The following is a 15,966-nucleotide window of genomic DNA, read 5'->3' on the forward strand; positions in this document are numbered from 1 at the left end:
GACTCCTGGAAAGGTGATTTAGTTTTCCATTCAAAAATAGCAGGGAATACCTGATAGGGATATGTGTTCGAGTAGGTGGTTAGCTTTGTTCGGATTAAAAGGTTGCTGTTTTGAATAGATAGCTGACATGTTTTTTTGAAAATTTTCATTGATTTTAAGTGGTTTGCTAGTTAGGGAGGAGTCTGATGTCTTAAGTTTTATCAGTATATAGGACAAATGGGTTGTCAAAGGTATTTAGCTAGCATGCTGTCTGCTTTGTTCTCTTTCAAGTAATATTTATGGTTGGGCCATTTCCTTTTGGGCATGTTGAGACAGTGCCAAGTCCAAGTCTTATTTGGTATTATTATGCAATGTCTGGGAGTCTGTGATCAGGAACTGCTTGAATTGGGTTTTGAGAGCTTTACAGTGTGCTTCAAGTTGAGAGCTTTCTTGGTGTTGCCTCCTGGATCAAAAGGCCTCTGATGGTGTTGTATGTTTCCCAGACAGTGAGCTGCAAAGTTACACTATCTAGAGTTTAGAGTAAAATATTCTTTCAGGGCTGTGTCATTAATAGACTAGTAACAGCCTAGTGAGAGATCAGGTCATAGGCAGACTATTAAATATATACACTGAACAGATGGAGGAGGGCGCATGGGAGAAAACTGTGCTCATTACAGGAAAACATTTGATGGGGGTGCCAAAAATGAGCATAGTCTTGCCTTAAGAGATACATTTCCTACTATACATAGGTTAGACCATGGCGGACTGGGATAAAGTGGAAAGGAATAGGGGTTCATCATTATAGGCAGGGGGTTGATGAAGCAATTTAGCTCTTTTGTCTTTGGAGTGGTGTAGGTTGAGGTTAGAATTTCTGCACAATAGTAAGATACCTTGTGCATGGGAGGAAAGTACTTGGAGGAGAAAGAAGGAGGGCTGATCTCATGGCATAGTCTATCACATTGGTGACTGATATATCTTGAACTGTGCCAATTAGGATGAGATACCGCAGGGTTCTTGTGTCAAGAGAATAATCATTAGTTTTTTTAAAGCAAAATATGCTTTTTCAGCACACACCAGTTTTTATAGTGAAAGAGAGCATAAGCATAAGGGAGTGCAATGAAAGTGCTATAGCCCTGGTCAAAGTTAAAACTGAAGGTCCATGTCAGGTGGCATAATGTATCTGTTTAGATGCAGGGCACAAACATTAAACAGGTACACAATGCTAATGTATTCAACAGTGTGACAGAGCATTTAGTGGACAGTGTGGTAAGCACCTGGTAGATTCTGTTTTCTTCTGCTTGTACAAAGCAATATTAAGCTGCAGGCCATCATGGTTATGGTGCGCCAGCATCCCCATATCATACATTCTTTTACATTGTGATATGTTATGGCCCATTCAGCTGCGCTATATTGCAGCTGTTGGTGTGTGGTCGCAGTGCAGTGTGATGTGGTGGACTGCATTGCACCATGCTGAGCTTAAAAAGTACTACATATCAAACTACTTTCAGTGCACACCACCACACTGCACAGGTATGAACTGAGCCAACTGTAAACAAGGCGTGAACTGACCCTTAAAAAACAAATGCTGTTGAACTAATTTTATTTTACTGTCACTTCTGAAAAAATGTCCAATATCATACAAATTATTAATAAATTGTGACTTGTGAATTTCATTTTAAGTTTTCAAGTAATTCCTTGACTTATCTTTACCTCATTCCTACTGAGAAGCAATTTTCTAGAATGTTGTGCATACTTCTATCGCATAGCCCTTTGCCTTTAATCTTTCGAAATCTTTAATCTTACTAAATCAATTGATTTGCATTGCTATTTAATAGCAAAGTAGCTCTTTTAATTTAGAGGTTTTGTAGGCATGATGTCACAGTTACAGGACACCTTTAGATAAGCAAATATTCAAAGGACTGATATCTGTGGCTCTATTTAAAAATAGTGAAATTTAGGAGTGACTCATTGTCTTTTTATTAACATATATTAGTAGTCTAGTGAGCAAAAATATAAACATTAAACTGAATGTCTTTAAGCCGTATACCAAAAACACATTTAAGATCCCCCACCATGCCTCACTGTAGATAGCATTGACTCTCACAGGTGCCACATTACCACTTCCTCATTATCTCCTTTATTGAATTACAGTATCTCACATGTTCCTTCCACTTCCTCCCTCTGCGGCCGTGGCCCCGCCGTCACTTCCGGTTTGCGATGATTCCTGGGAACTGAACGTCATCGCTCCCAGGAATCAATGCGCCTGCACCGGCCCCGCTCATCACTTCCGGTGCAGGTGCGGCATTCACTGCTAAAAAGCTTCTGGGCATGCCCAGAAGCTGTGCAGGAATGCCCGCCTGCACCGGGAGTGATGAGCGGGGCCGGTGCAGTGCATTGTGGGACTCCGACAACACGGAAGAGGACACAAAGCATTACTTGGGAATACAGCTGGGGCTGGAGCTGTCTATCTTCCATGTTCATGGTCACCAGCCTGTTCGCCTCAGGGAAACTCAGTCTTCCATTATTTGCCATTGTAGTCTTCATCTCCTCCCAGTGAAATGAAGGGACAAGGGTGGAGAACACACACACAGGGTACTCTGTTCACATATCTTCCCAATCTGGACCCCTTGCCCACTTAATGCTCAGTCTCACCAATCCAGTAAACATGCTGTTTTGATTTTTCTTCTTTCGGTTTAAATAAAAAATGCTTTACTCTCAAAGCCTTTTCACTCTGTACAGTGTAACAATCACATTCAGAACCTTGGCATCTCTATACCTATACCCCCCCCCCCCCCATATACACACACACATATCATTCTTGGCACTGCGAACACTTGTTTATTTTCAGAGAATTTCTTTTTTAGTTTTGCAACAAGGGAGGGAGGCTTTCCAGTTTGTGTTCTCATCTGGTAAATTTCCACACGTTTTGCCCTTCAACAACTGCTAGTTGGCTGTTTTGTTGCCCCACTGCGATACTTTCAAACACAGTCCTGAACAAGTATGTGGATCAGGAAGCTTGAAAAACCATCAGAAGCCCTTATGTGCATTCTTGCACTGTCAGTGATTCAAAGTTGACAGAGTCAGGAAACAGCCAGTAAAATTATATTTTGGGAGAGCTTAGCAGTGGCAACCTTCATGGTTTTCACATGACATATTTATTTTAAAGACTAGTGCACAGACATTTTGTAGAGAAAAGGGGAAAAATGCTAATAAGTCACAGACTCAAATAATCTTTCCATCACGTTTTATGTCTCCACAGGGAAAAAACTGCACCTATTACTTTCACAAATTCCAGTTAGTGATGGCAAGGGCACCTTGCTGATTATTGCAAGAGAGTGGCTGATTTGAGCTTCCCTTGAGATAATCAAGAAGGGTGGGTTTAAGGTGTGTGCAATAATAAGCATTTCTGAGAGAAAGAAGTGCTTGTTGCCACAGAGATTGGGTCATATGGGCAACATTACATAAACACGATGCATGGGATTTTTACTATAATGACCAATTATAGTGATAGAATATAACACATAGTAATGATCTAGTCTAGTCAACTTGTTTAAATATAACTGTTAAATCCTAATTTGGTTGTGCAAATCATCTTACTTCATAGTTCATATACAGGTAAATGACCCAAACTAATCACATTTCACATATGCATATTGGATTTTATTGTACCATATCAGAATGTACCGTATTCTTTCCCTGTGGCCTGTCTGCTATTCTTGTAGAAGCTTTAGTCTGCTCACTGTTGATAAAGCAGAGGATTTCTACAGCAGAATTACATGTACCCCCCCTCCCCTCCTTGAAAAAAGGTGGAACATAATGAGGATGTATTTATGATGTGCTAGCATTAATATGCATCTGCACAAATGCACTCCTACCCTTTACTGTATTCTAAAGGTGGCCACTTGAGTACTGGAAGGCTCAAGGCAAGCCCATTTTTTTCTCCTAAGGCCGGTGCCACACTTGTGATTCTGCCCCTGGACAAAACTCACTAGGGGCAGCATTGCAAAAAGTCCACTCACCTTTCCCAGTGGGGTTACTCCCTTGATTGCTTAACAAACAAGATGAGCTCCATTACTGCTGATCTGAAAGCCTTTATACAAGATAAACAGCTGTCACTCAAACTGGCAATTTTGCCACTGGTAACAATCCCCCTAGGTGCAACTGTCCATTATATCTAGGTAAAGTGACAGTTGTTTCTTAGTGATACCAATAGCAGAATTACCAGTGTGAGTGGCAACAGATATCGTGCACAAGAGCTCTTATAATAAAGAACTGTCTACTCACGCTACCTGACAGATGGCTTTGAAAGGTTTCCAACAAATATTATATTAAAAACAGCTGGTGATACCTGTCACAGCTCTACTACATGTTTTCACTTCCAGGTGTGATTTAACCAGTCAAGCATCTGACTTTCAAGGCCAAATGATATTAAGCATGGGGTGTTTGTAGTATTTGTAGTAGGACTGTATCTCTGAGTATGTCTACTGTGTCTGCTTGATCTGCAATTCGAACAGATCAAGTCTGGTCACCTACAATTGGGCAGCTCTATGTCAATTGAAAAACAAAAGTCTAAAAAGAAAAAACTGGGAGCAGGCAGGCTCTTTATTGCAGAAGATACACTCTCTTTTGCAATACAATAAACTATCTGCCTCCTCACAGTCTTCTTTTGAATGTATACTGAGCTGTGTATGCACGGCTCTGTCACAGTGCCTGTGTGTTGAGATGACAGCACTCCTGTGCATGTGCAGGCGTGAGATCACCCTGCACCAAACAAACAAGTTGGCCAAAGACCGACACACAGAAGAAGTGGAGGAGAAGATGCTAGAACCCGCGAGGGACCTCGCAGGCATTGGATTGTTGAAGCAGAAGTATGTATGGATTGGAATGTTTAACCAGAGGTAAGTATTTTGGAAATTAGATCCACTTTTAATGCTCCCATTTTTTTTTTGGCTAGAGCTGGACCCCTGTCAGGTTGTTATTGCCTTCTATGTTCTGTTGGGGAAATTTCGTCACTTCTTTTTATTCGGACATGAAGTGACAGGAAATCTATTAATGTCTTTACAGCACTCCTGAATGTAAGTGTAATAAACATCCCCAAAACAAATTATATCAGAACACCACTTTCTCAACATAACAATAACTATACATAAGTACTCATTTTACAATGTGTTGAGGAATACTTGGCACTTTGTTTCCTCAAGCTAAGGCCTGGCAAGCCTCCACTTGGTCCACAATCCTGTTTGGTCAGTGAGGCCATGACGAACTCTGGGGTATGGGGGGGGAGCGGCCTCAACTTACCTTCTGTAGCCAAAGATTACATTTGCTAAATAAAATGCAGCAAGCTTTTCCCTTTATAAACATGATGCTATGTGATGATTATGACTATCATTATTATAAGAAACAGTAAAAGTAGTAGCAAATAATACTTTTCATTACTATCCATCTATGATTCCTTCTCCAGTTTCTCCTCTTACCTTGCAGCCTTCACAAGTGATGACACCGTAGTGAATTCCTGAAGATTTATCTCCACAAATTTTGCATGGTATCACTTCAATTTGTGCTGAAAAATAGAGAAGAGACAGCTCAGCTGACAGAGCATTTTCTTATTTAGCTTCCCCTATCCTTGGTCAATGACTAAAGCAGCAGAGTTAGATGATTAAAAAGCAAATGCAACATTTATTATTTTGAAGTGGCAAAGGGATCTTAGTTTTAAGCTCCTCTTCAAATACATAATTTAATAGCAATATCCAATATTTGCCTGCTCTAAGACCCAGCACAAATATTTTCCTAATCCCTTTGCAATTAAAGTAAACATGTAATGCAACTTGATGTGTATTTTTGATGTTAATGCTTTGCTCTGTGGGCGAATGTTTATATGAGTAAAATAGTTTACGCTATTATTTACTTGTTTTTCCTAATAACAGTCATTGGAAAGGAAAACAAACAGCGCTTACAATAATGCAATCAGTGTCCAATTCATCTTCCCTGTATTATAATCAGGAGGGATTATTTCACTTTGAACAATGTGATGGTGTATTATAGAGTTCTACCTCACAACAGAATCCTTGCATTCTGTCTGCGGATTGCACCCGTATGGATACTAGAACATAGCGATTGTGTTCTTGCCTGAGAGGCATTTATGCTTTGTGTCAAAGCAGGACAATTGCAGGGACGTGTAACTGAAAACTCCTGTTATTAATTGTACAAGGTGAAAAGAAGCTATTGCTTTCCTAGAAACATCTTGAATTACTGTAACTAACACTCTCAGTACCAAGTTTCCTTTGCAGTGTTAATGAGAGTCACAGTCTCTAACATTTCCTTCACAATGCATGTGTAATCGTGCAGGATTGCAACATTTTCAGTGGTCTTCAACCATGCTGTCAACAATTCCGCTTACTTTTTTGCCTGCACCCTGCCAGAGGAAAGACAACATGGAACTCCATCCCTAACACATATTAGTTTTGTTTAGAAAATATCAAAAAACAGCATGTGAGGTGTGCATATACAAACAACGCAAACAGCCAGTCAATTGAAATCATTTGTTTTCCTAGCAGAGACTGAAAACCCTTGTATAACTTTATATTTTGTAATAAATAAAGGGTTGCATGATTTGTAATAAATAAAGGCCCATGATTCTTAAAGCTCAACTCTTGACAAATATGAAATTTAAGCAGTGCATTGTGCATCAGGTAACTAAGGCTGGCCATACACTATACAATTTTCTTATTCAATGTTCTTTAGATTTACCTTTAACTATGTAGTGCAAGGGAATTCCTGATTGCATACACATTGAAAGTGTTTACATTTGACCTCATATTATATAGTTTCGGTAAATCTAAAGGAAAATTGGATAAGAAAATTGTGTAAAGTATGGCCAGCCTTACTCCTCAGTCTTGATATCAAGCACCTCTTTCTAAGCCATCCTACTGTGTAATATATATACAGTATAACCAAACGTCCTCCCTGCGCTATGTATATATTGCTAGATTATTTGCAGCTGTTCATCACCATGCGATCACTTTTGAAGAAACAAATAACACAGCACAAAACAGTGAAAAAAAAATCACTTTCTATAAATCTTTTGTGCTCAAAATCAAAACTAATATAGGTGAAATGTTTTTATCTCACAAAATATTCCCCACAAAAAAACAAAATATTAATTACTGTGTAATGCATCACAGTTTATTCCATGAGCCAAGCTAGTTTCATGCCCCGGGGACCAGACATTTCTCCCTGCAGGTTATGTTCTAGGGGCACTGCTCTCCCCGCTGCCCCAATTAGTTCTCCTGCCTTTGGAGCATATGAGATAGGACCTGGTAGCTGGTAGTGTCACTTCCATCAACAAGAGAAGTCCACACCACGCAGGCTGTGATGTAGACACCTGAGGAAGAACCCCAGGAAGCAAACAGAAGAAGACAGGATTGTCATGTGAACATGGCTTTGGGTAAATTAAATAGGCATTTAAATAGTTTTTTTTTTTTCATACCAATGGTTAGTTAGAGAGGGGTATGAGGGACAGCTGGGAGGTTGCTAAAATCCTTTGAGTTGGTTGGGGTTTAAAGTGTAACTAAACATATTTTCAAAAACTGTGAGCAGACAGGCTTTTATTGCATAAGATACACCATCAAGATCAAGTCATCAAATGTACTGATAAGAATTTTCTTCCAAATGTTTGTGTATATATATATATATATATATATATATATATATATATATATATATTTATGCTCAGGTTATTCATCATTGATATTCAGTTGTGTCCATATAACCTCTGCATGTGCATCCACTGTGCTGCCTGCATTCATCTCCGAGGTGGATTCAGACAGTGACTCAGATCAGAGGAAGGGTCCCAAATGCCCATCTGAGAGAGTCCTTATAGGAATACATTTTCCTCAGACATTTTAACCTGTGCTAAGCAAAACAGACAAGTGCAAGTGGACACCACTGGTTCTCTGAACATTATAAGCAGTGGGAAGTGGGGCAAGGGTAGTCTCTGGCTGTAGGCCAATGCATCCAGGGCTTTTGTGACTTTGTCACCTACATATACCATTACACACATGACATAATCAATAACTAAGGGGAGGAGATATATTGTATATAATTTTATTATAAAGAACCAGCCATGAATAGGTGTACTTAAATATTTGGTTTTAACTGTGTAGGCTTTCCGACGAAAGATTTAAACTAGACATATATAGCTTTATTTTATTGGCCTAACTCTGAATCTTCAACTTGAATAGTGAAGTGAGAAATCTCCTAAATCATGCCAGTAGCTGTCCTGACAACTCTTTACCCAAATACACTGTCACACTGGTGCAAAACATTTTATAAATAGCAGATAGGACTAGAATTGAAAAAACTAAAAGACTCTGGAATTTGCTGCTGTTATGTACATTCAGATATTTGCTGATAGTATGTGAGGTCTGACACAGTTAACAGGCCAGCAAATGTCAGGTGCCCGCTTACCTCCTAACCCAAGGGTAAACAAAAAAAGCTCAATTACAATGTAGAAGACAAATAGAAATATATGTATATAAATACAAATATCCCAAGTTAAAAATGTAAGCTTAAATACTGAGATTCGTGCATAAGGTCATCTGTGACTGGTTCTGATTATTATTCTTAACAGTATAAATAAAACATGTCATTTGAGTGCTATTTTTTACACAGAGTGGATTGCTACTTCTCAGGGGCATTTTGATACAATGAAAAAAACTTGCATGTAACAAAGCTGAACTGGCAATGCTTTAAAAGAGCTCACAGTCAAGTGACTACTTGTTCTAAAGGGCAGTAGGTTTGCTCAAAGTGTCAATGTAATTTATGTCATGAAGTGATCAGTACTAAAATATACTCCTTGAACATGTGAACTATGATACGGTGTGTGTGTGTGTATAGCAATACAGCAAATATTGCGCGTGTACAGTATACTCTATATAAATACGTTTCTTCCATATACTTGCCATTTTTTCTTTTGGCTTCGTACAGCTTTTTAGGAAGTATAATTACATTTATTTCATTATGCATTGGAGTGCTAATAATTAAATATGGTGTGGCTTTAGCTTGGTGCATCTATAAATTAAAGGTACTATAATGTCGTTGCGCATAGACGTGTTATATGTAAATGTGTCCTACGAGCTGACAGAGGTTGAACACCTCTAATCTAGCCTTATAAAGGAGAGCCTGGCATAGACAGACACACATGGATGCCCCCATAAATCAGAGATGACTCAAGTTCTAAGGTTATGGCATTGCAATGCTGTCAGGAGAATGAATATGAGATATAATGAGAGAGAACACACAGGATAGGATAATGAAAAAGTAAAGCTAAAGCAATAGAAAAGCATGTAAGGGATTATAATTGAAACATATCCCAAGCATTGAAGAGCAAATGAGCTACTGTGAAAACAAATTCAGTGAAGAAGTTGCTTATGTTGACAAGCTGTTGCTCAAACCAATTGATTCTTTATGGTTTTATAAAAAGCCTTTGTCTATGTCAGTTTTTTCTGCCAATAGATACCTCAGTCTGATAGCCAGCATTAATCAGTTAATTTCTTCTGAGCACAAGTCGGACCCACCCAAGCTTATGACTGGATAGTGAAATGAGAAGTAGCACAGTGATGAGCTCTTCTTTCTGTCACTCTACTCACTCTTCCTATCAGATGTCATCTTGTTCAGCACATGAATTGATTGGCTCTTTGTGCTGCTTCTTACTTTCACACTCTAACCCTGCTATACAAAAACCAGACTGATACCAGGTTAAATTTAGATACCTACACAGCTCGCATTTAGGTCCGGTTCACACTTATGCGAGTGTGGGAAGGCTGCGAATCCGCAGCCTGTTCCCGCATCGCACACGCACCCCCGGCAGTTCACACTGCCATATGCGATACGCTGGGGGTGTCAATGTAATCTTAACGACACCCCCAGTTTGATCGCATATCGCAGTGCGATCGTGCAGTTCGCACAGGATCGGATCGCACAAGTGTGAACCACTGTGCGATCCGATCCTGATGCGGCTGCCTAAAAGGGTCCCTGTGCGAGTTTGGTGCGGCTGCGGTGCGAATTTAGCCATACAAACTGTATGGCTAAACTCGCACCGCACAGCCGATCGCATGTAATGTCAGAGCAGTGCGCTCTGACATTACATGCGAACCCCGCACACGCACAAGTGTGAACCGGGGCTTAAAGCTGAACTGTGGGAATATGACAAAGATAACTCTTGTGGTTGCGTCACCCCACCCCACTGCAAGCAGCTAGGAGTAAGGTATGTTTTATTTCCTTTTCTGTGCGCCATCAGACTAAACCAAAATTTAGCTGTTGCAATGCAGTGGGTTCTATTGCAATGGCTGTTTTAATGGAGCTCAGTCATGTTTTTCTGTTGCAATGTAGCAAAGGTCTTACCTTTTGCAGCATGAAAATGACTTTCAGTTAGAAAGCCCACTCTGGTTCACAGTTATGTGTTGTAGTTTAGTGTGGAAGACAAGTTGAAACTATGGGCCTATTTACACTTACACATGTGCCTTACCAGGTCCATGGAACTGTGTAAATCCAGCTGATGTATTTGATTACAGAGCTACATTAATTTAAGTCTTTTATTTCTGCCTATTGTTTATCGTTAACCTTTGTAAATAGGGAAACCCTAACTGCAAATCATTCTGTTTTAAAAATAATTGAAATTTGTTTAAAGTTTGACTGGACCTTTGGCAAGCAGTAAATAGTTCTTCTTAAGTATATCGTTTTTTCTTAAGTATATATTTTTAAGTATATAACATGCTTAATCATGATATATAGGTCTACAGTAAAATGGCGACAGGACATCCATCTTTCTGAGGCCTTCTGCATACATACACATTCTGCAACTGATTTCTTACTTTTTATATAAATGTATGGATAGTAATGTCCTTTATATATATTCTCTTAATGTAATATTATTATTACCAAAAAACAACTCCTGGTATTGCATAAAATATTCTCAGTTTGCATGAGCAAGTAAGTAAGCTATCTGTTGTTTAAATTTTTCGAAGCGGCGCATATGTTGTACTCAAACCTTTTCCTGATTTGCCAAGATACTGGTAATAGCTGAGAGAACAGGCCTGCATGTACTGCCTAAAGGGGAATGGTCAGATTGTACAGAGGCCCTCTCTTGCATGTTAATCTTTCATGCCAAAAGCAGAGTAAAGAGCCATCCACCACTCCAGGGACACAGGTAGCAGAGGGAAGAACATATCATGCCCGACCAAGCATAATTCTTACAATGCTCCCTGAAGGTAAGGATTTGTAAATATGACTGCTGAAGACTAGACTCAATAATACAAGGTAACTACATCTCTGCTGTGCAGTTTTAAATGCACTTTGTGAATGACAAAAAATCCTAATTAATATATTTTATTTTTTATTTTCCATAAATTCTCTGCAGTGCTTTATCAATGACCTTTGGCCCTGCGTGTGGAGGAGCTAAGAACCTAATGTTCCAATAACAAACAGACACGCGCACACACACACACACACACACACACACACACATATATATATATATATATATATATATATATATATATATATATATATATATATAAAAACAAACATGCCCAACCAAGTCAATAATCCTACCAATCTTTTTTGAGTCAAGAAAATAAGTGTTTGAGCTAATTACTGCAAAGAAAATGAGCAAGTAGAATACATGCAAAGACATTGACAACATTTATATATAAGAGAATTCTGCTTTGTTTTGTCCATTTTACCATAAAATCTCCCTCTTTAAGCTAAAATTCATACTAAAAACTTGTTTAAAATTGGTCAAAGGAAACAATTTCTAGTTTTCTGCACAGAGCGGTATGTTTGTTCTGCTGATACTGCACACTTTCCCTAAAGAGATTAGGATTCTAATCCCAAATATTATACTGCGCAGCCCATCTTATATTTGAGCTCATCAGATCCAGTATCCAGCATGTAATCTCCAGCAGCATTACCTAGTGTTTATATAAGCTGCTGCTGTTTGAGCAATGATGACTGAGCTCTTTCAATACACTCAGACAAAAAGAAACAAGACATGCTTATACCACCGTATACATGACGTACATGCAGTACTGGGTACTTGAATGTGAGAGCTAAGGTTGAGTGTCCTTTTCAATCAATAAACCCCTCAAGCAGACATCAATTTCAAAAGGCGATACAATTCCTAATGTACTGCTCAAACAGGCAGCAGTCCCATCACTAAAATTCATCATTTACCTGTCTCTGTTTTCAAGTAAGCAATATCAGTTAGATCAGCCATTCAAGGCACAATTCTCACTTGTACTGCAAACAGTTAAAATGTTATAAGCAATAACTCGGCGGTTTATGCTTAATAAAGGTAAGCAGTTCGGGAGCGAGCACGCACCGTTTGTCCCCATAGGAAACTGCTTGCTATGGGGACACAAAAAGAAGAGGAGGAGCCAAAATCCTTTCCGGGGACCCGGGAAGAGAAAGATCAGAGCCGCTCTGAGCAATACCACTGCACAAAGCAGGTAAGTATAACAAGTTTGTTATTTTAATAATATATATAAATATATAAAAATCAAACTTTCGTAATGCTTTAATGCTGAATTCCAAGCAGATATAAAATACACACATTAATTGTCTCTTCATTTATTAATAAATCATGAATTGTATTTTTGTAAAATTGAAACTAAGCTCTTGAATTTGACATGGCATTCGCCTTTTGCAATTTCCTTTACAGCAGCACTCAGACTGTGAGAGGAAAGGGCAGGACAAGAAGCCAATCTGGTGTGTTGCATGCAAATATGCTGACAAGAAACATGCTGTTAGGGGGAAGAGTGAGCAGAGAGTTGGCCTCATCACCCTGTGGCTGTTCAGTTACTCTACAGTCAGCATAATGGGGGCAGAGAGAGGGCACATCTATTTATTTGGCTGCTAGCCTGGAGTTCAGTTTGAAGTAGTCCCTTGAACTAGATTTTCCATCACTCTCTCACCTCTGTATCTCACTTTGATACAACTGTCCACTCCTTAAGAACATGCAAAAGGTATCAAAAATGCAAAATATAAGAAGTTAGAGGCTGATTCAACCCACCTGTCTTCACCTTACACTTGGATTCCAGTTTTAGCTAACTGACCTAATAATAAAGAACTGCACCCCCAGTAAGCTTTTCTTAATACAGTGTTTTCTATCAGACAATGGTAAAGACATTTTATCTATTTTACCATGCTCTTTGGCACACTGTGAACACTACGAACTACTCTCACAAAAGAAACAAGAGGTAAAGTTGCCAAGGCTGCATAATGCTAATTGTGATGTCTAACTCATACAACAAAAATGCACAGTTCACATCTGCCACATCTGTGTGTACTGAAATGTTGCTTTGCTATCTTTACCTAGTATTACATTTTTTTTTTTTTTAAATAAACATGTGTACAGTGTCAACAATTGGGTTTCCTGACGAGCACATATTATTAGTATCATGCAGAACTGGTTCTTAATTAAAATTTCTTCTTTGAAGCTTGTATTGTTAAATATAAAAGAAAACACTGTCTTCAAATTACTTTAAGGATACATCAAAGTAAATTCATAAGGATGGATAGTAGGAGGCAATATACATCTCATTTACTCACTGTCATGTGTTTGTAACTACTGCATGAGCTGAGGGGAATTTCTGCCACTGAGTGTTGCTTACAGTTATCATTTGTAAGTAAATAAGCCACAGGATACTGTGACCTGTGGTAGTAGATTCTCTCTGAGTAGGAAAGATCAAATGACTGAATCAGATCATTTCCTTTCGTAACATCATTATAATTTAACTGTAAAGGCAACACAGTATATAGCTGTATCCAGCATAGTCCCTTGTTACATAACCATGACTGTGTTTACTATGAAAACATATCAAGCCAGACCAACCCTCGGCACATTCATGGGGTTTTCCATTTAGGTATATAATACATCCAAGATTTATGCAAAGACACATAGTAGTGCATTCATTATAATTTATTCCTCAGCCTTTAAGTCGTGATATCAATTATGCCTGCCTTAGCCATCTTTAAATTACTGTTGCTGACCTGCCAATCCAGCCAGCCAGTACCATGCCCAGGTATGGTACCTGAGGCCTGGCTGTATGGTTTACCATCAGTATAAATAGTTGCGCCACTTGCTTACCACCTTCTGCCCTGTCCTTTATTCCAAGACCTCCAACTATGTTTCTCCCACAGTGCATTACATTCTTCAAATTGGCAATGAAGATCCTGTCATTCACCCGCTCTTCCTCCATTCATGGAATACAATGCATAATAAGACAACAGTAATAGATAAATGTATGCTATATGCAGATTACACCTGTGAAATAACTTCTAATGATTTATTTAATTATATCAAGGCAAAAAGTAGTTTAATGTTAGTGACTTTGGCTGATAGATAGCAGTAACCATGGTTTTAAAGGGCTCTAGGTATATTGAGACACCCAAAAGACATGGTGTATTGCATGTGTAGCAGAAAACTTTAAAACCTCTTTGACAGGGCTTGTTTAGTCCATCAAGTCACAAATTTCATATTTTGACATAATTGAATACAAATATGGATTCTATATTGGTACCAATATTATTCAGTAGCAGAAAATCTTGAAAGTCTGGACTGAGTGTCATTCGAAATAAAAATAACTAAACAATTAGAACAAAACATATATTTAAGATGGCAAAAAAATGTTGAAATGAAGAAATTTGAAGTTTCAAATTGAAAACATTATCCTGGCCTATTGACCAGATCAGACAAGGTCCATGGTTTCCTCTTTGGTTGATTTCAGCCATGGGCTTATTGCTAAAACTATAGTGGGAAAACATATAATATATAAAAGCACTATCTAGATTTATTTGCCAAACGCAAACAAATAAAAAAGATAATTTAGTTGGTGTATTAAAAGTTTACATTGAAAATTACATTAGTGTCATCACCACAATCATCATCATCAACAACAATACTATATAACAGATACTAAATTAACCACCAGTTTTGCCCTGGAATTAGTCAAACATTTATAAACCGGTAGTTTACATCACATCCTGATAAAACAAGCATGCAGTACATATTACATAATAAAGTGACATTGCTGTATATGAAAGAATACTGTTCATGGCTATCTGTTTCAAGTTGAAAGTGTTCTCTAAATCCAGAGCTCACAATAAACAAACATGCTTTTCATTACTTCTGCTCTGTGGTGTTTGTGGACTACTGTATGGCTTTAATGCACATGGACCTTTGCAGGCGCAAATGTTCTCTAGTGTATTGTTCCTGGGGGTTTCCCATGCCCTGAGAGCCTTCTTATAGTGGTTGTAAACCTCAGCGATGGAATCTGAGCAAGGTGCATACTTTATACCTGTAGTGTTTACGTATCTCTGTCCAAAGCTCTAAGTGTAGTTTCTCTCTGGTGCTTTGTTCCTCTGCTATCAGCATAAGTCACTTCTGAGAAGTTTTACCGACACATGAGATAAATTTGTGTGGGTGGAGGGGCTCAGAAGACAGCTTGTCTATTAAGAACACTGTTCTTTTTCTGCTGTGTGAAGGGGCCGTGAGCCTTTCCTCCAATCAGCTCTCACATACTGTTACTGCAGTCTTTCGGCCCCTCCTCTATGCTCCTGACAGATGAAGAAAGATTTTAACACTTTTCTGCCTTTTGAAGGAGTGTAGGGAAAGGAAAACTGCAGATAAACAGGTAAAACCTATGTAGGAGGATTTGTTTCATCCTTGTATATTATCTGAGACTGTTCACATAACTGGGTATATGTGAGGGTTTATAACCACTTTAATGAAAACAAAGTACAGATTTTTTTTTTATTTTACACACAAATTGCTCAAATAAACCTTAAAGCAGAAGAAAAAAAAGGATTATTTTTATATTCAACACCTGATTAACCATTTGTTATACTTCGGGCTGATTCACACCTATGAGGATTTAGAATTTTCCTTCACTCTAAGCCTTGTTCACAATGATTACCAGAATACATACA

At 38.5% G+C, this 15,966-nt stretch overlaps 1 protein-coding gene across 2 annotated transcripts in view; it reads right to left on the reverse strand.

The window, feature by feature from the left end:
- RORB (RAR related orphan receptor B) overlaps positions 1–15,966 on the reverse strand; it is a 322,474-nt gene that overhangs the window by 77,289 nt on the left and 229,219 nt on the right. For both annotated transcript variants that reach the window (XM_082260581.1, XM_082260580.1), the window contains one exon: positions 5,454–5,539. In XM_082260581.1, coding sequence (XP_082116707.1) covers positions 5,454–5,539 — 86 coding nt within the window. The remainder of the gene's footprint in view (positions 1–5,453; positions 5,540–15,966) is intronic.

Source organism: Pelophylax lessonae (assembly GCF_965119305.1).
Source record: "Pelophylax lessonae genome assembly, chromosome: 1".
Lineage (NCBI taxonomy): Eukaryota > Metazoa > Chordata > Amphibia > Anura > Ranidae > Pelophylax > Pelophylax lessonae.